Here is a 25,775-nt window from a genome sequence, read left to right as displayed (position 1 = left end):
AGACTACTTGACTAAAAATAGAGCTTAGGAAGTTAGATCTTCTCACTTTTTTTAACATTTAAAATGCATCAGCTCTTTAGGTTTTTTCCCCACTTCAGATGGGAACAATAATTCCTGCATTTTGTAAACTTACAGAGATGCAAACATATGAAGAGGGAAGAAAGAAGAGTGCATGAACCTCAAAGTCATGTGAAAAGAAACTGGTTTGAGCCCCTTTTGGAGTTACTTCTTGCAGACAGCATAGACCCATGATCATAGAAAAAACAAAGCCACACAAGAGATCTTTCATGCTTAGGTACTAGAACACGTTTGGACTTCTGTAACTATTTTGTAATAACACACATACCTTCTTAAATGCACAGGTAAAAGACTGAAGCACAGAATGTATGAAACTGTCCAATTTTTTTTTTTTTAAACCACCGCAGGACAAAAACCCCAAAAACATACATAACAGAAAAGCACACAGATGTGCCCAGTATTTTCAAAATTAGTGTATCAAACTCTGGAGCTACAAAAGGAGCTCAAATTCTTACCGAATTTGACAGACTTTTGGAATCCATGGAGTAAACAGAGCCCCAGGGACCAAGCAAAAAAACCACCAAAGAAAAGTAAGTGTAGATATCTAGAATAGGAAGATGTTCAACTAAATACATTTGCTTACTGAGAGAACATAAAACCACAAAAATACACTGATTTGGAAACTAAATCAGAATTTGAATGACCATGGTATTATAAAGAATACCAAATCTATTTCCAATTTCTCTGCAATTTTATCCCACTTCTAAGTCCATTTAACATATAGGCGACTAGAAGCAAGTCAATACTTTTAAGCTTAAACACAAAAAAAATCCACAAGGTACCGCAGCGTGAACACTGCTTGGCTTAGAAAAACATTTGCTGGCTTTGAACAGTGCGCTCTCATTTGGGATTTCTGTCCTACTTTCATTAAATGTTGTACATTCTCCAGCTGAGGTGTTATGAAATAAAGAAGGCAGGGTGACTGTTGGTGCTTGCTTTGGTTTTCTGTTACTCCATACGACAGGGATGATGACAGACCAGCATTTGTAGGAGAAAGATGAAGCAATTCAAAGACAGACTGCACAAGTATCGAACCACATTCAACAAACATTCTCCTTTTACCATGTTTCAGTTGTCCTGGAGATGGTGGTGCAACCTCCAACTTCTCTAGAGAAGTCAAAATGAGATGAGAAAGTTAGCTAGTTCATCACAAATTCAGTTTATTATATTATAAAGCGTACCAAATTACTAGCAGGCAAAAAAGCAGTTATGTTATTTAACAGCTTTAAAATTTGAAGAAAAATGCTTCACATCTACATTTTTATTATTTTTACAAAAGATAATGATATTAAAAGCCAAAAAGTCTTAGAATGATACTACAAGATTAGACTAGTATGAGTGATGATGCAAAGTAGCAGCATACATTAGAAGCAGCCTGATAGCCATCTTTATTACTGCAGATTAGAAAACCACACTAAAATTAGAAGAACCAGGACATCTAAAGAGAATTTTATTTTATTATTTGTTTTAAGAGGTGCTCTAAGCATGCAGCAGACAACCTTCTTTCCTCCACAGACAGTCTGCAAAAAAACCCTACCATTTCTGTTCTGACAGAAGGCATCTTTTAATAGCTAGTATGAGAATAAAAGAAAAATACTACGATGACATTAGAGACTACTGATTTCAGTAACAGCAGATCACATTTGGTCATTTGATGCATGTTTCAGGTATCCTGGCATCAAACCCTTAAGAGCTTGGAAGGACAAGGATGTCACTCCTGCACCTGACAGTGCTCTATAGGAAGCTAAAGGCAGTCTATCAGAGGTGAGGCACAGAACGCAGCAGCAACAGCTACCCATTTCACAGGGGCAAGGGAAAGAAAAGAAGCTACTTTTTTAGTTTGTTTTTTGTTTTTTTTTTTAATGTGGATTTTGAGCATAAGACCCCTTTATTAAAGCAGGAAAAAAAAGTTGCCCCACTATCCTCCAGTATTATGAACCCTGAGCTTTTGACAAGTTGCTTCCATACTTTTGATTAGGTAACTTCTATAGGCAAAGGTAAAAAAAGGTAAAACATGAGAAGAGCCTACAACACTACCTCAAGTATTCAAATTTTACTTGGGGCAGCCAAGTACCTGAAAAGACAATGCTGCAAACACAGGCTGTGAAGCATTTGAGCATATGTCTGAACTGTGCAGGCTAGAGTGAGTATCCCTGCATCCAAGTCACTCCTATATTCAAAGCTATTGTAAAGGAAAAACTAAAATACTCACTTAGATTAACTTTGGGGAAAAAATGGTTAGACCATAACACCAGTATTCAGCCAACCAGGACACTGACTTCCAAAATAATTTCATTAATTTAAGGTCTTAAACTATAACAACTTCCAAGCTTTAGCAATTATTGAAGAGCTGCTTCCTCCCTCTGCCCAATAGATAAACTACCTAAGGTCTACAAACACCTGTTATACTTATCATGCAAGTGGGAGAAGTAAAACCCAAATACTACAAAAATATATAAAGGTTTTTTTTCTGCTAGAAAATGCCAGGGAATTCACAGACTCAAACCCCAGGCTGTAGGAGGAACAAAAGAACATCGCATGGTAAACCGAGGGGAGCCCTGCAAGAGCCAATCTTCCACAGCTGCAGGCATCACTGGTGCTGGACAGCCAAAAAGAGTCAGACCAAAAGTTTCAGCTCGCAGGTTAAGCAAAGCTTTTATAGAAGCATGGAAAGAGAGAAAGCTGACTGTATACAGCAGTACTGCCCTTTCAGCAGCTTTTCTGAGAGACCAGAGAAAGCAAATTCGTACAACACTGGGGAAAAATCAGAGCCACTCTGAACCAAGGAGATTAACTTAGTCCACAGTTTCCAAAAGCTCTAGTTGCCCTGGGGGTGGCCAGGCAACCTAAGCCAGCACTGTCACATTCCTGATGAAGCTTTCCTAACCTCCTCTTGCTCCATCCTGCTGGATACCAGGGAGAGAATGAAAACCCAAAACCGTGAACTCAAGCACAGGAGGTCACTGAGAGGGTGCTGCCCTCCACAGCCTCCTGCTCCAACGGGAAGCTATCACACTGACCAGCGTGGTTCCTTGGCTTCATGTGACACTGCCGCTGAAACCATCCTGGCTGAAGTACCATCTATTCTTCAAGTCTAGTTCTCCATATACAAGGATTTCATGATAAAAAGCTGTAGCAGCATACATAAACTTCCAGGAAACACTCTATTTACCTCTGAGGAAGAAATCTTTTCATAGTTTGCCCTGATTATGATATCCAGTTAGTTTAGATAATTCCCAAGTGAAGTATTTTGGGTACTAACACAGAAGACAAAAGACTATTAGGTTTGTCACACAATACTACAAAGCTCTAGAGCATCAGTCTTGTGGATTTAACTACAACTGATGTTTGAGTTTGATAGCACATGGCAGTCTACATAATTACACTCTATTCAATGTAGCTAGGAAGCTATTAAAAAGCTAGAAACCAGTGCATAACTGATTTTGGAAACTTACTACCAAAAGGAGGAACTGCGGACAAGCATTTAGTAGGAGAAAAAAACCCAATCTTTTACATCTATGAATAATGGGAGTTTCAAGTCACACTAACTAAAAAGAACATAAACTGTCTCCTTTAGAGCATAAATCAAGGACTATCTTGGGATGGTTTTAAAAGGAGGGAGGCTGGGGGACAATACTTTGGGGGCAGAGAAGAGAGGAAACAGCAAGGGATCAAACATAAGAAAAAATTACTTCATCATTGACATAACCTGCTGTGGTAGTGTGGGATTCCTGCTAAATAGCCATTTTATGAAGCAGGGCACCTAAGGTGCTTCAAAACCACTATGGCAGCCAAATGCTAAAAGAGAGGTTCCTAAGGACAGCGTGGTGGCACCGTGCTCAGGAGACCAGACTGCTCTTGTCTGGCCATAGGGTACTCTTGTGAAGGTAACAGCGTCTTCCTGCCACATCCATAAGAACTTTCTTTTTTATAAAAGTCTTGCTAAACTCATCTGGAAGCACGGCTGGCATACAGCTTCCCTCATTATTGAGATAAAAATTAATCTGGGAAAAGAAGAATCTGGGATCACATGTATTAATAGAGACAGGGATAGGAGAAGCCTGACAGAAGTAGTTCAGATAACTAAGTGCAGGTCAACCCTGCTCACGCTCCAGAGAGGGAAGCCTCCAATCCTGACACCCTCTCTCCCTAAGCCAGGACACGTGTCTCTAGCCTGGAGAGGGTATCTAGTCCCACCCTGTTCAAACCAGGGCCAAATCAGACCAGGTTGCTCAGGACCTTGTCACATGGTATCTGCAGGACCAGGCTCAAGGAAAAAGCTGTCTCCCATGGAGCACCAAAACAAGCACAAAACATGCACAAAGACAACTTTACCGACAGCCAAAGGATGCTCCGCCACTGCGAGGTACAAGGGGTATGGGGAAGGGGGCTGGAGCAGCTCAGCTCTACTTACAAAGGCCAGGCTTAGTTTAAAGCTGGGACATTGGGAGGGGGAAAAAAAAAAAGAATTAAAGCAGAAAGAATTAAATAACCACTGTGGCATGAAAGCAAGTAACCTTTTTACAGAATCACTTCCAGTACCACCTCTTTAAAGCATAACATACTTTAAAACTCCACAAGATATGAAGGCACCAGGGGAAGAACCAAAAAAATGTCTTTAAAGCAATTTTTAAAAACTCTATATAGCAAAATGTTTTTCAGAATAGGGTATTTCTTCACAGGAAGCTGTTCTGACTATTTGAATTGCCAAGGCTCAGCAAAAACAAGAAAAAAAAAAATCTTCAGAGTACAGCAAAGGAAACATGCCCTTTGCTTGTTTTATTAGAGGAAAAACGAAAATCCAAATTGCAAAACCCCCTTCCAAGAACTGAATTCAGCCAGAATCCAACAATTCAGAGTTTAAATGTCTGGGGAAAAAACCTAAAGTACTCCAGTACTGCACTACACGACAGCCATTCACCAGCTTGTCCTGTGCCATAGTGCTGAATAAGACACCAGAATTCATCTAATCAAAGAAGGAATAAAATTAAATGGCAGAGTAAGGAATACTGCTATTTTCTAACTGACATTCATTTCCATAAATAAAGTTATAAACCAAGGTTCAAGAGCAATACAGGCCACGAGCCCTGAATTAGCAAAGTCTGGGGAGCAGAAAAACAAATGTAACTGCCTCTTAAATCTATTCTTGATCTTTTTTGAATTTACAGTATCACTTTTTTTGCTTGCTAAACATTTACTTTTTTTTTTTTTTACATAGATAGAACCCAGGGGGGAATATAAAACTGTCAACATAAACAACACCATTATCCACAACTTGGCTCAAATCCAGCAAGTTAAATTAACTCTGTCAATTGTAGCCAATTTAAACCAAGACAGTACTGGGAATTGAGTTTTAAGATTATTACTCTTAACTGACAAAAAACCCAACTACCTAACAGGTACTGGGAGTGCATTTATTCAGACAGTTGGTAAAAAAAAACAACCAAAAACCAGAAGGTTGTCATCACCGGTTTTTGAATTATCAAGAACTGGCATACAAGAGAACTTGCAAGCCTAAAGGCACATATTATTACATTTTATTCAAATTGCAGCTAACACTGCCATAAAACTTTATAGCTAAATCTGTTACAGTCAGCCAGGGGCAGGAAACACATAACAGTGATAACAGGTACTATGACCAGGACTACCTTAGGAAGATAGATTTAACAATACTTAGCTGTAGCATGTAAGACAAGAATATGAGCAGTGTTTTATAGATTTTTTTAATAGTGACCAAATTGTTAAGATTAATGATTTAACAATTAATATCAAGAAGGTAAGGAGGAAGAATATGAAAAATATTAATAATCTAGATCCATTATAACCTCATTGTAGGCTCTGAAGGCTAGTGTCTCATCTGGAAGTTAGGGAGGGTTTTATCTCACATCCATCACTGTTTCCCTCCAGAAAGCAAATCATTCAGATACACATCATGGAGACAGGAAGGGCTTCACTTGCACAGAACAAGAAATCAAATGAATCATTGTCTATTAACAAGAGGTACTCCTTTACACATGAGCTCATAAGAGGATCTCTATCCCCAAAATTCAGGATTGGAGTCTAGAAATGAGATGTATGTTATTGCTTTGTTCAGTATCTAGGGGTGGAACCTTAAGAGTCATTCTGACTATGTTGTACGAGTTCATTCACGGAATAAGCTCATAAGGCACATTCCCATCGCCTTTTGTTCCTCCTCTGTTTTTTCTTGACATTTTAACAAAAACTGCAAAAAATCTCAGTACATACAGCAAAACACAAAGTTGGAAAACCACGTCCATTGATCTTCAGCTAGGTTCCCTTAATATTCCAGATGGGAAAAAACAATCCACAAGTTCACAGCAAAGAAAATTCTGCATAATTTGTTATAACTCACAAATGGTTTCCTGTTACTACAGCAATTAAAGCATGAAAGGATGCTGACTCTAAATATAAACTTGGCTGTTAGCCCATTCAGTCACATGCACACAAGAAGAGAAAGCTGAGCAAAGCACTAGTAAGAGATGAATAGACAGAGGACATGATAGAATAATTTCTAGCCTACCCCTGAAAAGATAACTATGTCCAAACAAATATTCTGCATAAATACAAACAGGACACTATAAGCATTAAAGATTTTTTTTATACTCTCTATAACACTGCAGAAAATTACACAGTGATCATGTTCCATCCCCCTCCCTGAAAAAGCTTGAAGTAGCAGAAGAGATTATCATCCTTATTTGAAACTATCGTTATACCTACTAGACCAAGCGTTGAGGAGTGCTGTTTGCTCCCCGGCATCAGCCAACCATTTCCCTTCATAACAAAACCCAGGAGTGATTTCAGGCATAGTTCATTCCTGAGATCTCACCCTAGCAGGTGGGTAGCCCGGACACATGGGCCCCAGGACAAATCCAGGGCTAAGTGCCACATACAATGGATGCAGCAAGCCTGCTCCAAAGGAAAAAACCCAACCCTATGATTGGGAATATAACTGCTCTGTGCCACCTCACCTAGCAGTCAGTAGTTACTCCCTGAAACAGATGCATTTAGCAACAGAAATGTACATTATTTCTCACCAGATGCAGGATAGTCTAGGTTTAAATATCACAGAACTTAACTTCAACTTTATCTGCAGTGCTTACTGAACGTTCATCATCAAATATTGTGAGTATACAATACACTTATCGTATTATCCCTTCCGAAAACACTCATATCCTTTTAAATATGTTTAACAGACACAGAGACAGAGACCTAAGGTGAAAACCTGACCAGAAATCCAGGAGAAAGCATAAAATGCAAACAGGTATCCAGAGACTCGAATCACTGTCTTCATCATTAAGAGGGTTTTTTCCCCGATCTAATCCAATTCTCTATCAGTGCCCTATAAACTTAAAGTCAGGCTTTCATTTCCACTCAAGCAGGTTCACACCAAAATAGGATTTGCAGTGGTTTGTTTAACAAGGTCTCAAACCACAGCTGAAAAAAACAGAAATAAGATGCTTGCCTCAAGATTCAAGTGGGTTAATCAGCTAAAGTGATGACAATGCAGAAAAGACTCACAGTCTGTAATAAAGATGCAGGGTAAGGATAAAAGTACGGAGTCTGAGCTGTCTCCTTCAGAGAGAAATGGAAAATGTCAGAAGAACAGCTGAAGTGTTTGTATAAAAATGCCAGAAACATGGTAACATTGATAGGAGCGTGAACAGGAACAACAATGTGGTATTCTGATCTGTGCACTCCAGAAGTGAATGGTTATATATTATTTAACAAAAAAATAAGAAGTAAGAAGGTACTTGCGTGCTGCCAAGAAATAAACTGGCTATAGCAATTCCCTGACTGGAATTGCTAGAGTCAAAATTCTCTGCCTCAAAAAACCAAACTAATACCCATCATCCCAAATGGAGACTGGCTCTTCTTTCCCTCCTCACCCTCTCCATTTCAGTGCTCGGGGACTACAATGAGTTCCCGGGAGCTAGAGAAGGGACACCTCCCAAAGGCATAGCAAACTCTTCTATCTTTGGATGAATGAATCTTCCCCTGGGATAACATCCTCCCCACTAGCTACAGAAAAAAAAAAAATGGTAAGTACTTCAGACTAACATTAGAGTGGAATTAATCTCATCCAAATACACTCATCTAACTGTGTTTCAGTAAGATGAGGTGTTGGCACTTCTCTGTCAGCACTGATTTTTCTTGGGCCTCTCTGGTTTGAGGCAAGTATCTATCAATCATTTCACTGGTTTGCAGCTCAGCAGAGCTGCAGCTCAGCAACAGTGTTGAACGAGTAAGATCACAGTATCTATGTATTATCAGGGTATGAGATTAGGTTTTCAGCTGTCCTCCATAGCAGGTTCATGTAAGAGGGTAAGCAAAGCAATTCTGTGGGACACCACGAAAGATTTGTTAACAAGAATTATCAGAGCTCTGCACACAACCAAAGAGATCTGATTTAGTCAAGGGCTTTCATCACCTTTAAATAGAGCAGTGTTAGGCATCAGTGATGCCTACATATGAGTGCTCATGAAATATCTAGGGAGTTATATATACGATTTTAATATCCTTTATTTAATGATGTTCCCCCCAGGCTCTGTTCTTAAAAAGGAATCTGAGAAGGTAGTGAGAGCTGAGTTTATTTATTCCCACCCCTCTCCCTTACGCCTTTCCCCCACCTGCCCAAAACCACACTCCTTTCCCCAGGAAAGAATGGAGGGGGAAAAAAGGTAATTTATGAAGAACAGGGAGCAGCACTGGCTTTCAAGCCCAGGCACATGATCACGTGCTCACAGCCCGCAGCACATCCCCTTGGAGGATGAAGCTGCCTGTGCAGCACCCCGGGGGAACTGGGACACTCCTTCCTCTGCTGCCCTAGCACAAAACAGAGCACACAACATGGTGGTCTTATGCCTCACAGCAGATGTAGTGGACCAGGTCCATGCTACACTCACTGGCTTTTTTCAACACATTTGCTGTTTATACTGTCATTCCCAGGCACATAATGTGAGATTTTGCCTTTTGCAGTACCCCCAGGGGTCTTGAAATGAGAAAAAGTGACTTGGTTAATATCAAGAGAGATGCCTACTGTAAGAGCAAATCCAAGGCTGGCAACAGCAGTGCTTCCCACAGTCCCTGGTACCAGCAGCACCAGCACCTGTACTCAGTCACACAGCAACAACCCTTCCAACAACCACCACCACCTGCAGGCAGTTACAGCAGTGCAGTAACACCAGGAGGGCTACTGGTAAATTTGATGGGTTTGGTGGGATTTTTTTTTTCCTTTAAGAGAACTCGACTATGACCTTTACAGAAAGCTGAAGACAAACTGCTATTACATCACATACCACTAAGTATCAGCCTTTTCTTAAGCAGAAAGTTCCATTCCCTGCCTGAGGATGACCTTGGAAGCAAGTAAGACTGCAGAAATAAGCTTCTCTGAAATAATTTTAAATGCATATAGAGTTTACTGCTTTTCATCTATCTCAGAATTAAGACAGCTACCCAGAATGAGACAGAGAGAGAGAGGACAGATAAACTAAATTATGTTCAAACATTTTGTTACAGACTCGCATTAAGTGTAATTACACTCCTGCTAATTTTTCACTGCATTGGGGCAATAAAGCGAAAAGTATGAGCTCCCCCCTAAGGTCCTCAAGAAACTATTCATACCTGTCAGCAAAACAGAACACCGTAAGAAACCACTGACCATTTAAGTTCCAGCCATAAATTACACTCAGATAATTTGTACCTCTCTATATAAATGCGTAATGAATACAGAACGCAGTAGCAATGAACCTATTCCTAACTCTTAACCTATTGCAAGAAGTAGCACAGTAGGTTCATCACTTGAGTACCTTTCTTCTTCCCTTCCCCATGTAACTTAGCAAAGCCTCTGGCTGCATTTGTGAAACTAATCAGACTTCAACATCTGAGACTCTGTGTGGGCAAAGCCAAGCTGCAACGCCAGCTATCTTCGGCAAAAGGCTGAAGGAATGATTGCTATATGATATAATGTAAAAATGGATAGAATACACTTTACAAGGAACTTGACGTCAAAATGTTTTCTTTCGGCTTTTATGTTATAAGAATATGAAGTATCTGCTGGGTTGTTATGCAGCTGTGCTATTTAGTAATTTATTCCGCATGTGAATTTTAAGTTCTACTAAAAAAAATCATTCTCTTTGTGAAAATTATCTGAAATTTCTGAGGTTGTTGATTTTCTAAATAAAGTCATATAAATAAGGAGAGGCAGAGAACAACAAAGATTGCTGGGCTCTACTCTTCCTACAAGTAAACAGTTCTGACTAAGTTCACTTTTAACTCTTTCACACTACTGTCTTTATTCTGCAAAACAAAAAAGGAAAATTCTTCTCCCGGTCAGTGTTTCAGCAGCCTTTGGAAAGCACAAGCCCTCCCTCAGGAGGATTAACTACCTCAGTTGCAAGCGCATCTCTGCAGCGCTAATGCAAGCTTTAGCCCACGTCACACCACTGCAAGTCACAGCTGTGCACACACTCCCTCTAAAGCTGCTTCAGCACCTCTGCTGTATGAAGTACTACACATCTGGTCTGTTTATTTAATGCCAATGTTGCTTAATCTTCCCATGAAACTACTCAATGCCAGTTCATGAAAGACTGCATTCCGCCACTTAGCACAGTCTTTTTCAACTTTGCACATTCTTCCTTTTCCACTGCTATTTTTTTCACCTGTTCCTTTGTCACAATTTCAACTGTGAGCACACAGCAGACTCCTGCGAGTGCTGAAATTACATGTTCCACCTCCAGGTCTGCTAATCAGCTTGGGAATTATTGAATTACAAACACAAATCCACAGCTGAATGCAAGGTTTTCTGCACACATAAACCTGTTTTGTTTTCTACATAGGAGGAAACATGGAATCTAATCTATTTAACACTTTTCCCTTTGGCAGTGGAAAGTATGCTGTGGCACTAGTGTATTGCCTGCATAAGTGACATACCTGTAACGTCATTATTTCATAGAATGATTTAGGTTGGAAAAGGCCCTTAAGATCATTGAGTCCAACCGTAAACCTAACACTGCCAAGTCCACCACTGAACTATGTCCCTAAGCACCATATCTACACATCTGATGCTGAGCAAATGCCACAGCTGCTGTTTTCTCAGAGGGGTCCTCCTGTTTCTGCAGTGCTTGTGTTTGCTGGCATTCACAAGGTATTTGACTAATGGAGACCTTAATGAAATTTGCATGCTCCTACAACTTTTTTCATGCTATGTGATGGGGACTGATCTCAGTGTGCCTCCAGTGTCCTTCCCTCCCTCATTCTCAGCTGCTTCTCCAAAGTCTGAGTAATGTTTACACAGACTCTTCTCCAGCAGTGAGGAAGAGGTTGGATTCAGGCTGAGGATGCTTTTTGTGCATGAAGCAAAGTGCTGTGCTACAGGGGGGCAGCCACTGATCCCAGGAGGAATAATCCCGGATAGAGAGCCAGAGGAAGGGAGAAGAGAGACAGCTCCCTACCTAGTGACAAGACAAACTCTGAAGTCAAAAATGCTCCCAAATATAATTGCAAGTACTTGACTTATACTAAAAAGTAACCTGGAGATTGAAACAGTATTGCTCACTAATGCAAATCACCAAATGTGCTGTTAGTGACACAGAGGAATCCCAGAACAAACTCCCACTTGAGGCACAAAAACCCTCCTAAGAAAACAGGAAAGACAGAACCTTAGGTCAAATACAAAATCACACCTTGAGGTGATCTGAAGTCATGTTGCTGCTGCAAGGGGTGATTTGATACTTTTCCTCCCACTCCTAAATTCCCTCCTGATCATGTATTTGGGACTCTTCCTTTATTCTAGCACTTGTGCTCAGCCAGGTGTACAGCCAGGCCCAGAGAAGAACGGCAGCGCTAGCACGGAAAGCAGAAATAGGACTTGCACACCCAGAGGTTTTCCGGGCAGGGAGGACAAGAATGGGACACTCCCTTTGCACAATCTGGGTGAAGCCAACAGTAAATCTGCACCATACAGACAAGTCACATCTACTACACATCAGCTTGTCCACAGCTCATCTGTGCATGCTGTCATCCCACAGTGGGGAAGCCATCTGAATGTTTTTCTTCCATGGCTGGGAAAGAATAATTAAAGTGAGCTTTTTTTTTTTTAAAACTTAGCTTTTACACAAGGTCAGACATAAATCTCGGAGAAACTCAGCCATATTAGTCTCCAACTTCAAAAACTGAAATAAGCAGCATCTGGAAACAAGGCTGATATGATAGGTTCCTAGCATCCAACGCAGAGAAGTAAACCAACAGTGAAAACATTACAAATCCAAAGACTTTTTTTCCATCTGATAAACCAGATCCAATAAATGAGTAAACAAGTAGTCACATATTTCTCACTGGAACCAGTCATCTTCAACACAGGTCATTTGTGCTGTATCAGAACCACAAACACACCTTTGTTACATTTCTTCTGCTCAGGGAGAGGGACACAGAATCACAAGAAGTCTGTCTGATATTTTCAAGAGGAAAAGGTCACCAGGCAACACCACTGCTATTTTTGCAGCTACCTATTTACTTTGCTTTATTTACTTTAGTCCATGACATAATATAAAATAGGTAACAAGAAAATGGGGAGGGGGATTTCAAGCTGCTCTCCCATCCTTTCTGTCTGGTAAAAATCTTTATTAGGTAAGATGGCTGTGGATCCAGCTGGTAATTCTTACATCTCTTCATCTTGAAGAAAACAGTTAATTTTACATTTGTAACATCAGATCTTTACTTGTGCTTTGTAAAAATCAGCCCACTGTCAGGACTTAATGAAGCAAATAAACAGCTGGATTGAAAGGCTATTTGCTTTCTGAAAATACATGCTGATGGTATTTAAAAGAGCAGCTGGCTAAAGAAATCATTTTGTTCCATGCACATTTCTCTCCAGTCTTCCATGAAACCCAATAAAGCCAATAAAACACAATTTCTACCCATTCAGATTGCCATGAAAGATGGGATAATATCCTAATGGAGACTGAGGATTCACACTCTTAGTCTAAGATGAGTTATAGCAAACTGGCCAGCAGTAACGGATGGATCACTGCACAGAGCCAAAAGCTAACAAGAACAAATAACTGAAAGCCATAAACAAAGAAGTTTAACAGTATAATAACAAGAAACTGATGATGTCTAAAAAGAAAGATGCAGCAGGTCAAAATGCCACAATTACCTGCTGGTTCACAATAAAGCATTTGGACCTGAAGAAAATAGCAGAGCTTTATGGGAATACAACTTTACATACATCAACACGTCACGGAACAGACCGACCTGTCTGTGACAAGAATCACATACCATGTCCCATGTCTCCTCCTAACCCTCCCTGAGGCTTCCCAGAAGGTTTTGAAAGAACTGCTGGTGTCCAGCTGACAGGTCCCAGACCATCTCCAAGAAGTAAGCTTTGGGATCCAAAGCCTGGGCCACCGCTGAGACCCATCTCTGCCTCCTTTCAGTTCAAGTTGGCCTCACTGTAGAAGCCGCCTTCTCTCAAACTTTCCCATTCTTTTTAAAATGAAAAAGATTTTTCAAGGCTTTGTCCTTCCCCCAGGTCGCGCAGGAGCCTTTCACCAGGATCACTGCCAAAGGGTAAGGCAAGTTTTAATTCTGGAAATGCCTATGCTCCTATCTGACATCCTAAAAGCTACAAAGTATTTAGCAAGTGTGTTGAGAAAAGGTTTTATCCCTGGGTACAAGCAGTAGGAGAGAATAAAATAAGCCACTTGCTCCTTATGTCTGCTTTAACGCAACAGGAGAGTTGCCACAGAATATGCCCTGCCTCCAAACACGTAACACTGTGGTCTTCAAATATGTTCCTATTTGCTCTTTTTATTATCTAGAGAGAAATGTGTAACTTTAAAAAAGTGACCTGCTGGAATTTGTCAACAGCTGAAGCATGTCAGTTTGTCAAAATTAAATTAAAAAACCTCAAAGAATACATGAAAAGCAATGAACATGATAAGCCCATCACATACAAATGGAAACCAGCAAATGATGCAGCAAAAAAAAGTGGAGCAAGTATCAGTATGCATTATGGCTGCTAGGGTAGACATATTTTATTAATAATTAACATACAAATATTTAGGAATCCAAAGTAAATGAACACTGGAAAAACCAGCTGATTTCATATCCTGTATGAAATGATTAAATACCCCGTTTTGAATGAAATATGCACTCTGCTGGGTTAAAAGACAGTATTTGTGGGCTTTGCCTTAAAAAGCTCCCCATGTTTCAGGGGAAGCAAGGGTTTCATTTCAGGCATGGGTTAGTCACATCCCAAAAACTCTAAGGGGCAGGTTCAATGTTAAAGGAAGTCCTCACACACAGCAACAAAACGGAAACAAGAACATGTGCTTTCATGTTTTTGAAATAACACCATGCTAATTTAAGGAGAAAGAAAGAGGGAAGGGGGCACAAGACAGCTCACCCACAAGTCCAGCTTTCCCCAGTCTGAGACACTTCTTTACCAGAAAAAAAACCCAGCACCAGAGAGATCCAAGACAGCTTCCTTAAGTACTCTGTTTGCATGATATACTTATCTCATTTTTCCATTTACTTTTTCTTTTTAGAAAAGATTTTCTGCCGGAGACACCAGCCGCCTCTGTAATTCCGTATTTGGACTGACTGAATAATAAATAAGGCTGACTAAAGCTAGGAGTTTTCAGCTGAATGAGTAAGCTTTAAATAATTTCTTTCTTAGAGCAACTGGTAGACTTGATTTTCTTTTAATTTCAATTACACAGTGAAACAGTACCTCTGTGTTCACAGAATAAACACAATCCATTTCATTCATGCGTATTACATGGAGATCTAAGTGTTTCTAATCTATCAGTCTGAAAGGTTTAAGTTGCATTGTAAGTAGAAGTTGCATTTCCAGTGATCTTTCATAAAAAGATCTAAATCAAAAACAACCCTTGTACCAGACAAGATAGCCAAAAAGAAAATCTGTCTCCTGATAACTATAAAATGTATTATTTTACACAAGACACATACAAGTTGAAGAACAGCTCAAGGTTTAGATATTTTTTTAAACTCGTGATTTAAAAAACGTTCATGCATGACAACTGTTTTGCACACATCACATGCTTAAACACATGCAAAAGATGGAAAACAAATTTTAATTGGAACAATCTTCTATTTTACCTTTTCTAAAACATTAATTGCTGGAAACGGTAAAGGCAGCTAACTAATGATATTTTTCAACAGTAATTTTCTGCATTATGTTTGGACGATGTCATTTAATGCACAGCACTTTCCTAGAAGGCATAAGGCAGATGACACTGAGCTTCTTTAAGTAAATGAAGCTGTTTCACAGTTTGAAACCTCTGGTCAAGTATTATTTTGAAACTATGGTATAGCTCAGGAGAGTTTCTGCAAGATCAGGACTTGAAACACTTCTTTGGTCACATTAAAAGTAAGTCCACAAAGTACTATGGTTATCACTGAAATTCTTGAGACTTCTTGAGAAATAAACAAAAACTGCGTACTTTTATTTTATTATTTATTCTTGTAGCAATACATGCCAACTGCATCAAAACAAGCAAGCGGAAAGTCTGTCAAACCAGCAAGCTGCTGGCCTTATGCAATGCCACATCTTAGCAAACACACTTTTTTGTTTGGAGTTTTTTTTTTTTTTACTGTACCAAATGCACTGGTCGTCTCTGGTGATACTACCTCCTTCGCTGGCTTCTCAAGTGGTACCAGTGGTTTAGGATATCTGGATGCTACAAGGAGTTTTCAAAAGCAGTAAGTCATTATTTAAAATCTTCCAATCAACACCAGAGTATCCACCAGCAAGGAAAGAGCCTTTACAAACACTAAGAAAACTGGATTTCTCTAGGTCTTGCACCAATTCCACTTGAATGTTTGCAGGCTCTCCTCCAAAAAACATAGGGCAAAGTTTCTGCGTTTAAGCAGAGAACTCAGACTAGAACCTGCTTTAAGTTATACAAGCAAGTAAAATTTCAGAATATGGAAGAAAACCAAACCACAAGGGCAAAACCTTCTAATACTTAATATATGCATGGCCCTGTCCCAAAGTACCATCTATATTAGCACGAATAGAATAAGCCTCACAAATAAAGTTTAAAGCTGAAAAAGAGTATTACCAAATTCATTCAAAGTCAAAATTTTATGACATTTTTTCTATATAGTTAACATTTCCATAAGATACTACGCCTGTATTGAGATGACAACACGATGAAAAATTCAACTTCCCCAAGCCACCCAAATTTGCAGTTTTATTGTAACTTGAAAAAGGAAGTCCAAATAAATCATGTGCATCCAGTTGAAATAAAGCTTAACCATGAAGGAGCATTGCAATAAAGACATGCGATATCCAATTGACTAATTCTAAAACACAGTAAGTGCTAGAATGAACAATGAAAATAGAGATTTTCTACTGCCCAAGAGTACATTTCAGAGATGAGGTTTTGTTCTTGCATTTTTTGCTTTGGAGCTTTGGGATTTGGTTGTGGTTTTTGGTGGTTTTTTTAACTACACTTTCACTTTAGAAAGGTTTCTTGGACAATGGTGCATACCTCTCAATAGGACTTCAGAAGTATTAAATCTCTTAACTAAGGCACCCCCATGCAGCACCCAGACCTTCCCACGCACTTTGTCAGCATAGTGGGCATCCATATTCTTGAGACAGGATGTAAGAAAAGAGAATCTAAAAAAAAATTAACTAAATTTTGTGAGAATCCAATCTAGGAATAAAAAGGGGGTGGGACTCCCACCTCTACCTGTTACTCGAGAGCAGCTGCAGGGTTCACTTGATCAACCAGCCTTATCCATTGTCACAACATCTATGTAACCACCGAGAGCTGTCAGCAGAGTGAGAACCCAGCTTCCCCCCAGCCAGGCTCCGTCCCAGCTCCCTGAAGAGGGCAGAAGGCAGACCCCTGCTCTTCAACAGTGACGTCTGGGAAAGCCACAGCGGGTTTATACATCAAGATATAGAAGTGCATAACAGCTAAGGGGTGAATGCAGCTTATTATTTCTCCCTGTCTTCATCAAGGCTTAAGATAAAGTGTCAGAGCAACTAGAAAGATATGTAACTCCTATTCCTTGCTCTCCCCCCCCACCCCCCCACCCCCCACAAATTGGTATGAATTTCAAGTAAATAGCCAGCATTTAATATTAGCCTTAACTAACACTTGGGGTTCAAAGCCTTTTATTATAGATTACTTTATCACAGGTAATAAAATACTTGGCATTACATGGATGACCACCATTTGAAAATAGAACAGTTCCATCCATAGATTTTAAAGAAAATGATGAGTAGAGTCTGTGTATCACTCTTCCTTCTGCACTGTCTTCATGAGAGGGCTCGGTGATTTTTGGAAAGAAAAAAGTTTCAGAAGCAAAGAGAGAAGCAGTACCTGTTTCCATCTGAAACATAATATTCCTTTAATCACTGAGTATTTTCGACTCAGCAGTGAGATTAGCAACAGTCCTAGTGTATGCTGTGAAGGTCTAAGAACACAAAGGGACTGCACGCAGGCAGGCTGTTAAGAGTTTGTCATTTTACCAGCTTGATGGGGCACTTCAAATTTGCAAATCAGAACTTGCCAGCAGTCTGCCAGAAGACCTTTTCCTAGAATACCAATCAAACACTAGTGTTAAAAAACAATTTCTTGACTTATGTCACAGCAAGGGAGAGGTAGATGATCTTTCTCCACACACAGCTCAGAGTTCACCTGCATATGCTGGGCCTGTAGAGAAAAGAGGGAGAAAGAACCATCCCCACCAGCTGCTGTCGTACCTGCTGAAGCAAATCAGTTCCTTCTCCCCATCAGCAGGCTGGGTGTCCGCCCAAGAAGCCTCACATTTCCACTGTGAAATCACTCTTTAAACAAGACCAGTAATGCCAGAACAATTGAACCATGCTTTGTTGCATTAACACAGATTAAGTTCTACCAAAAAGAGGTCCTAAACCTGAGTGGTATCTAAACCACCACAGCAGATGAACTGGTTTGTTTGTATAAGCAAGAGGCATCTGACTCATGCAACAAACAGAATCTTTTTCATAGGAGATCACATCTGGAGTGTCTAAAAACCTCAGTGAAATCCGTTTGTCTTTGATGACATTTGCATTGCTGTGAATTAACTTTTCTTTTTAAAGTTGTGGAAGTAGGGGCATCTAGGCTCTAACACTCCCTCCTAAGCTATTCCAATAAACTGAGGAGTTCATAAATTTAACACCAGATTATAAACCAGAGATATTTCTTCTGACACCAAAATTAAGATTTCACCCAACAATGGCTAAAAGCTTGTTAATTCCTGCAAAAAGATCTTGCCCCAGCTATCAGCCCTATTGAACGCATCGAGGTGGTGTGCTTTACCTGCAGCACTAGCTTTTTTTTTTTTTTAAACAAAGACAAGATGCAGTAACTTGAAGTTAAGAACATTTTTCTGTCAGAATGCACAGTTTGGTCAGATTATTTATTAAACCATGTATGGTATGACATACCAGTGCCTTCAAAGTGAATCTAGCTAGAGACTACATTCTCCAAGACCTGCAAATTAAACCAACAAAACTAGCTGTCAAGACTGCATCGCTACCAGGTTTTTGCATGTTTTCCAGTTAATACATAACCTCAACAGGCAGCAAAACAAGCAATTACACTTCAGAAGGCCTGTTATTTAGTGATCACATCACAAAAGCCTTCCATTTAAAATATAAAATGCAACCTGGTGCTTTCAAGGAATTGTGTTCAATATACATACATTACATAATATAAAATATATATTTTTTACATATTATATATACACAAAGATATATATAGTATGTATTTTATGTATATGTACACAAAGATAGGGAAACAATTCCTGTTTTCCCACCTCTGCAACAAAATATGGGAAAATAATGGATTCTCTCACTACCAAGACCTGAGATTTCTTAGAGACCCTAGATAGCCATTGTGTTAGTATTATTAATGGAAAATAGCTACATCTGGGCTCAAGAATAGTTTAACCCAGCACAGGTAAGAACAGTACCCTTAGAAGAAATAAAGACACAGCAGACATGCTAAGTTTAATATTTCTTACCTAAGCAAGTCAAACCCTTTAGTCTTTTTCCTCCTTGCTGCACTGCTTAGAAGTGCTTTCATGCATCATTTGACATCATACACTGGAAACTAAAGGTAGAAAACCTGAATATAAGCCCCTTAAGAAGTTACATCTCCTTTCTAATACCACTCTTCTATAATGGAAAATTGCTATAGAATGTCAGAGGCATTACATCATTCTCCACATTGCCAGTAAGATTTTTTTACACTTTCATCTCCCCCATGCAAGAAATGAGCAACATGAAGGAGAATTCCACTGTCTGTTGCCAACAAAACTAAGCCTTGATTACGGGGCACCACTTCAACAAACACGAAAGCAGAACAATTACACTTAAAATGAATTGGCCTACTTGCTACTTCAGTGTTTCTGCAACTATAAGAAAAAGGCAATATTTGTATTCAAGTCCACATGCATCATCTCCATCTGGTGTGGCTGACATGCTTATAAGAAACACAAGCTGAAATTTAAAAACTCTGTTTCAAACCTCTTCTTGGGAAAACGCGAGATCTTATTCACCTTTCCAAGATTGGAAGGGGAAAAAAAAAAAAGGAAAGAAAAAGATTACTGAAGAAGGAAAACTAAACCCAGGTGGGAAGGTCTTGCTGCCTTTTTCAAAAAGAGATGTTTTGACTAAATGTTAAGATAGTTAGCAAGATACAGATTACAATCTGAAACTGGACAGTTCTCAAAATATCTTCTGAGAACAATTCCATCAAGATTCAGTTTCATAGCCCTCCCCCCCAGCTTCTCCTATGCAAAACCCATCTATTATTTCAACTCGGGCTCCCAGGTAAGCAAGCGCAGTTTCACAGCCATCCTTTATCACAAGCTCACAGACAGAGCTCTGTCTTCTGACTGAAGCACTAAAACAAACAGAAGAATCTCAGTGTTTATTAATACGGTAAAGTTTCAACAGCTTTCCGGAAGCTAAACTATTTAAACCGACTGCTAGTGCTCAGCATCTGGAAGCTCTAAGTGTCCAGACATAAATGTCCAGGTAAGACAGGTGACAAGGTGATGGCAGGAACACATTCCGAGCTATCCTGTCACAAACCTCTGCCCGCCTACACATTTGTGACTACACTGCAAACAGATGTATTAAGTTTCAAAAACGCTTCAGACACTCACCTAACTTACAGGTCAATAGCTACAACTCACCTACCTGAGGACCGTCCTTCAGCGTAGCAGCCGCAGCAAAGGATGGGTTTCCCTGTAGCCTCTGCCATTAGCGGAGGCCACAGATAGTGTGTCCTGTCATATTTCGCGCTAGGGCAATTAGTTGATGGAACTGCATCCTTCTGGTGGTAGGCCTGGGAATGGGCTGAGGAACAGGCCCCATTTGGTTCTTGATGTGCCCAGGTCTCCCCATATTGCTGACAGCTTCCCCTAGCTGATATGGGGTCTGTTAGGGCACAGAAGAGGTAGTGAAGGAAGAAGGTCAAAACTTAACCCAATAAGGACTGTATTAAGAAGGGTACGGGCTAAGACCTCCCTTTCCATATAGAAGTATGAAAAAATCACAGACATGAAACAAGCTTAAGCATACAGAGTGGCAAAACTGAATAGGCATTTCGTGATTGAGGAAAGCGCGATTTTCCAGAGTCAAAACAGGACACAGGAATTTACTCAGTGGGTAGATAAGACTGTATTTGGATCACTTTCATTGGAAATCAACACAAGAGTAAAACCAGTGATCTCATCTAAAGAATCAGCTACTGGGAGCTACAGCACGCTGCCACTGAATGAGAAGATTGAGAAGAAACCCATCTCCAAAACCACTTTATCTTGATTGAACTCATCAGCTGTAAAAATCAAAAGTGACACCAGTAGATTGGAGAAAGTACTTGGAAAGAAGGGCACAAATACCTCTCACCCCCCCATCTAGTACTCACAATCACAACCTGTGTACCTAGTTAGGCCATTCCTATACAGTCACCATTTCAACAGCAGGAAAGAGCAAATATACAAATTATCTAACCATAATAAAGCATGTGAAGTACAGAATATATCAACATCTAGCCCAGAAATCATATCCTTTTCTTTCCAGTGCAGCCCTTCTATTCACTTTGTCTCCTCCTGGCACTCCTTGCTGCTGAGAGCGATGATACACGTCTGACACCCCTCAAGACCCCGGCTCTACATTCACTGCCTTTCTTCATGTAACATCTGAATTCTGTCAGTATCAACCCTCTACAGAAAACAGCTATGGGCAATCCATCCCCCCCCAGGGACTTCTGGCATTCCTGTTCTTTTCCTCAGCCCAGAGCAGCTCACGCACATGCACACCAAAGAGGATTCAGTGCTATCACGGGTGTATCTAAAGAAAGCAGAGCACCTATTTTACCAGCATTGAATGATTTCTGCACCATGTTTCCTCTCTTGTTCACATGTTTTTAGTTCTGTAGAATATCAGGGAATGTACACAAGGCACACACTATAGTTTTAAGTTCCCCCCCCCCCCCCCCCCTAATTTTTATTCAACAGACTTAATAGAAGCCCTTCTTGGATATGATTTTTCTTTTTCCACAACACATGAAGAAATAGAATTTCTTAGAGTTAAAAGCTGACAGCTGTTCTCACGCTGCATTCTGGTAAAAAACAATGTGAGTGGAGCTGGCTAAACAAAAAGGTTATTTTCAAAAAAGTCTTATCAATCTACTAGATGGGCAGATCAAGAATCCGACTCCAAGGACCAAGGTCTGACAGCATTACAACACTTTGTGCAGCCCTTACCTCTGATACTACGAAGCCCACAACTGAGGTTTTGTTGAAGTGATCTCTCCAGCGAGATTAATGTTCACAGTTTCAGGCACAAGTGAACTGCAATTTCCACTAGTGGAATAAATTTGCAGTTTACTAATAAGGTCCCATGCAGTAAAGTCTCTAAACTCAAACTAATGCTTTTGTTACTCTGTCTTCTAAATCCTGAATCATCAGGAAGGCACAGTATTTTATAGAAACAGACTTTCATATTATAGCTAACAGCAACTGAGCAACAAGATATTAAATAGGACCATCTGCTGAATTATCTCTGTATAAACCTTCAGACATTACACTGAAAAGCATTTTGAAGTTTCATTTTTATATCCACCACATGATCCTCCAGGAACACAGAAGCACTGTGAGCAACCCAGTTTCACCTTAGCAATAACTGCCAAGATACATGAAAACCTCATCGCAAGAATCCTTCAGAAGCTGAGAAGGATTTATTTAGGAAGAGTATTAGTTGTTAGTATTCAAAAGTTCCTGTCAACTTACAGCTCAAAGCTTACTTCTCACTGCGCTGGAAACCAAATGCAACCGATTCATGCTCTGCAAAACAGCAGCACTGCTCCTAAAATAAACCGTTTAAGTGAACTACTCTTGCTCTGACTAGAAACACTAGTGTTTATATGCAAGCGTGCTATAAACAAAACCAAAGAGGTACCTGAAAAGGTTCTGTCTCTTCATGAAAGCAGCATTCCCACAGCTGACCCCTGGACCTGTTCTCTGCCCACAAGACTTCTTCCAGACATGTACAGAAGAGCCACAAGGCACAGAAATGCCCTTTCCAAGGGCACACTACTATCAAAGTCACAAAGAGGCCTAGATCAAATGCACACTGATCTCTTAAGTGCCTGCTATCATCTTTGTTGCAATAGGGACCGTAAATTATAGCTAAGCGTCAGAACCAGAAGTACCAAGGTTGTAATTAAGAGGATTTGGTTTTGTCAGGTTTTGATTGTTTAAGGAAAAGCATCAAGTTGGCAAGAACAACTGGATCAGACAAAAAAAAAAAATCACTGTGAATTATTTTAATTGGTGTTGCACAGCACTATATTCAGAGATGCATCTATAAACCTCCCCAGCACATACACACCTTACCACATAAGAACCAACCCTTCGAAGAAGCAATGCCAGCAAGCCGGCAGCTCTCTGTGCAGGGAAGTGTAATTCATGAATGAGTTCCCACAGTAACAGCAGCCCAGCACCTCTTAAGAGGTCTGAAATCAATTTACTGTTGCACTAGCGTCAAGAGGATTTTATGAGACACACACTTTTGCACTCCCTTTTCGAAAAATGGCCACCCGTCCCTCCCCGAAACTCCTCGTGAGAGGGCAAACACAGCGAGGATTTGGCGTGGTGGGTCGTTTCAAGTTCTGAAGGTGCTGCAGATGCTTCTGGAAACTAAATTTCAGGTTGTGTGCCCCATTTATATCTGATTACACCAGAAGACGCTCGCACACGCCTCTCGGTGCCTTGTCCTGCTGGAGTTCCCTACTCGCCCCGCCGCCCGAAGGAGCCGCTTGGGCGAAGGCGGGAGGACCCGCCGCAACCAACGCCAAACTTCGGGGGCTCAGCCCCCACACCGGCCCGGCCCTCCCCTCCCCCGCCTGCCGCCGCGCGGCCGCCCCCCGCCCGCCCTCCGCGCGGCCCCGGGCGGGGAGGGAGGCGGCGGGTGCCGGCCCTCAGGCCGCCGGGCCGGGGTCCGAGGGAGTCGCCGCTCACCTTGGGCGATGGCGATGGACTCGAAGCGGTGCAGCTCCCGCAGCAGGCAGCTCCGCTCGGTGGAGTGCAGGCTGTAGATGAAGTCGCGGGCCCCCTGCGCCGTGTTCAACGCCTCCATCGGCTCCTTCTTCGGGTGGGTGCCCAGCGCCCGCCCGGGCGGCGGCGACCCCCGCGAGAGGAGCAGACCCTCGGCGCCGCCTCGCAGGCTGCCCAGGCGGCGGCGGCAGCAGCAGCGCGGCGGCCCACGCAGCGAGCCCAGGCAGGAGGACGGGGCAGCGGCGGGGCCCCCCGGCCGCCCCAGCAGCAGCACCGCCCGGCCGAGCCACGCCGACATGGGGCAGGGGAAGGGCGCGGCGCTCGGGCCGCCAGAAACGCCCGCCGCGGAGTCCCCGGGCCGCGCTCCCGCGGCTGTTTCACGGGGCCGGGGAATCCGCACCCAGTCACCGCCCCGCGGCCGCTCCCGCCAGCGGCGGCAGCGCCGCGCCCCGCCCCGCACTCCGCTCCGCGCCGCTCGCGGCCGCCTCAGCCGCTGCCGCCCATGGCCCCGCGCCGGCGGCAGGGCGGGGCGGAGGGCGGCCGACAGGGGGCGGTTCCGCGCAGGCGCGGCGCAGGGCAGTGGCGGGGCCTCCGTCGCCCCCTCCGCCGCCCGGAGGGGGCGACGGAGACCGCGGCGGCGCCCGCGACGCGCTGCCACCGCCGCAAGGGCCGGGGCCGTCCTCCGCGACCTGTTCTGGGGCCAACGGCCCTCGTCCCTGAGGGGGAACTCGCCTGGCTGCGGGGAAGGGAAGGGAAGGGGAGGGGAGGGGAGGGGAGGGGAGGGGAGGGGAGGGGAGGGGAGGGGAGGGGAGGGGAGGGGAGGGGAGGGGAGCGGCCGGTTTGAGAGGCGTAATGAGGGGGGCAGCGAGGGTTAAGCACCCGCTCTCCTCCAAACCCCTGCGCTTGGCCAAGCTCCCTCCCAAACTCTTAGAATTATAGCCATTATTAAGGTACCTGTAAGCCCACAGGATTTCTTCGCAGCAACAAAAGGTGTCCCCAGCCTGCGCCAGCCTCCAGCATCGTACCAGAGTAATGGAAACAAGGTTTTGCTTGTCTTCCCCGTTTCCCAGGCCCTCGCCTTGGAGTATTGCAATGTTCAAATGTCCAGACTTGAGCTGCATATAGCATTTGTATTCTTTTGAATTAATGGGCAGGCATTGTGTTTGAACCACACAGAATGGTTATTTTTTTAAAAATACACATTTAGGACACAGTTTACATCTTGAAGGAAAGGAGGATGTTTTAAAACGAGATTTGAAGTGTTCTGCCTTTCAGTCTGAACACTTCCTGGTACATATGCCAACCTAGGTATTAATCCAGGTTCTGTTTTTTCAAAACACTGTATGCAAAAAGCGTTAGGTTTTGTAATTAGCCTGCAAAGAACCTAAATAACCACAACCACTTACTTATTGTATGCCTAGCTCATTTAATACTAAGGTAAGTGACTTCTGGAGGCACTCAAAATTTACTGCTATATGTTTAACTCTTTTAATACTAAGGTAGCAAACTTCTGGAGGGGGGATGTCCATCCAGGTAGTTTCTTCGGCCAGGGGGGTCTGCTGCCTTCTTGGAGGGAGGCAAGCAGAAAGTTTTAACTTCTCCCTGCTGCCTTCTCTGCAGGGAGAAGTTAAAACTTTACATGAAAAAGCAGCATTTTCTATGCAGTTCCACTGCTGCAGAGTTAACGTCTTAATAAAGAGTTAATTGTCTTAATAAAGACAAAGATCTCATGACAAACAGGTGCCTTACAGTATGTGTTTGATATTATGGATATTTACATATAGTATGTGAACTGTGGAGAGGGAGAAGAAATGAGTGCAGAAACACAAAATTAAGTCATAAAGGCCTGGATAGATGATGTTACAATTTTCACACTGTTAGCAAAATAGTGGATATAGATGGGTGTTGGCTACTATTTCCAGTTAAATGCATTTTTGCCATGCAGCAAACAGATCCTGCCTCTGAGACCAGAGATTTTTTACAGTTCTGTAACTCTTTCTTCTAGTGCTTACTCCTGATCCAGAGCCACTAAGCCTTTGATGATGCTCAGAACTGTACTTATCTTCCCAGGCGTTTTATTGAAAAAATGTTATCTTCTGCTA

General features: G+C 41.9%; 1 protein-coding gene across 2 annotated transcripts in view; it reads right to left on the bottom strand.

Annotated features, from left to right (window-relative positions):
* TMEM65 (transmembrane protein 65) overlaps positions 1-23,971 on the bottom strand; it is a 34,164-nt gene extending 10,193 nt beyond the window's left edge. Inside the window, exons 1-3 of one of the 2 annotated variants that reach the window (XM_059836162.1) lie at positions 23,638-23,971; positions 20,312-20,551; positions 1,141-1,185 (exon numbers count right to left, since the gene is read on the bottom strand). In XM_059836162.1, coding sequence (XP_059692145.1) covers positions 1,141-1,185; positions 20,312-20,551; positions 23,638-23,971 — 619 coding nt within the window. The remainder of the gene's footprint in view (positions 1-1,140; positions 1,186-20,311; positions 20,552-23,637) is intronic. The other variant, XM_059836163.1, reaches the window with a different exon arrangement.
* Positions 23,972-25,775: the final 1,804 nt, after the last annotated feature.

Source organism: Gavia stellata, chromosome 3 (assembly GCF_030936135.1).
Source record: "Gavia stellata isolate bGavSte3 chromosome 3, bGavSte3.hap2, whole genome shotgun sequence".
In the NCBI taxonomy this organism is placed as follows: domain Eukaryota; kingdom Metazoa; phylum Chordata; class Aves; order Gaviiformes; family Gaviidae; genus Gavia; species Gavia stellata.
This window is presented reverse-complemented; position numbering and strand designations above follow the sequence as displayed.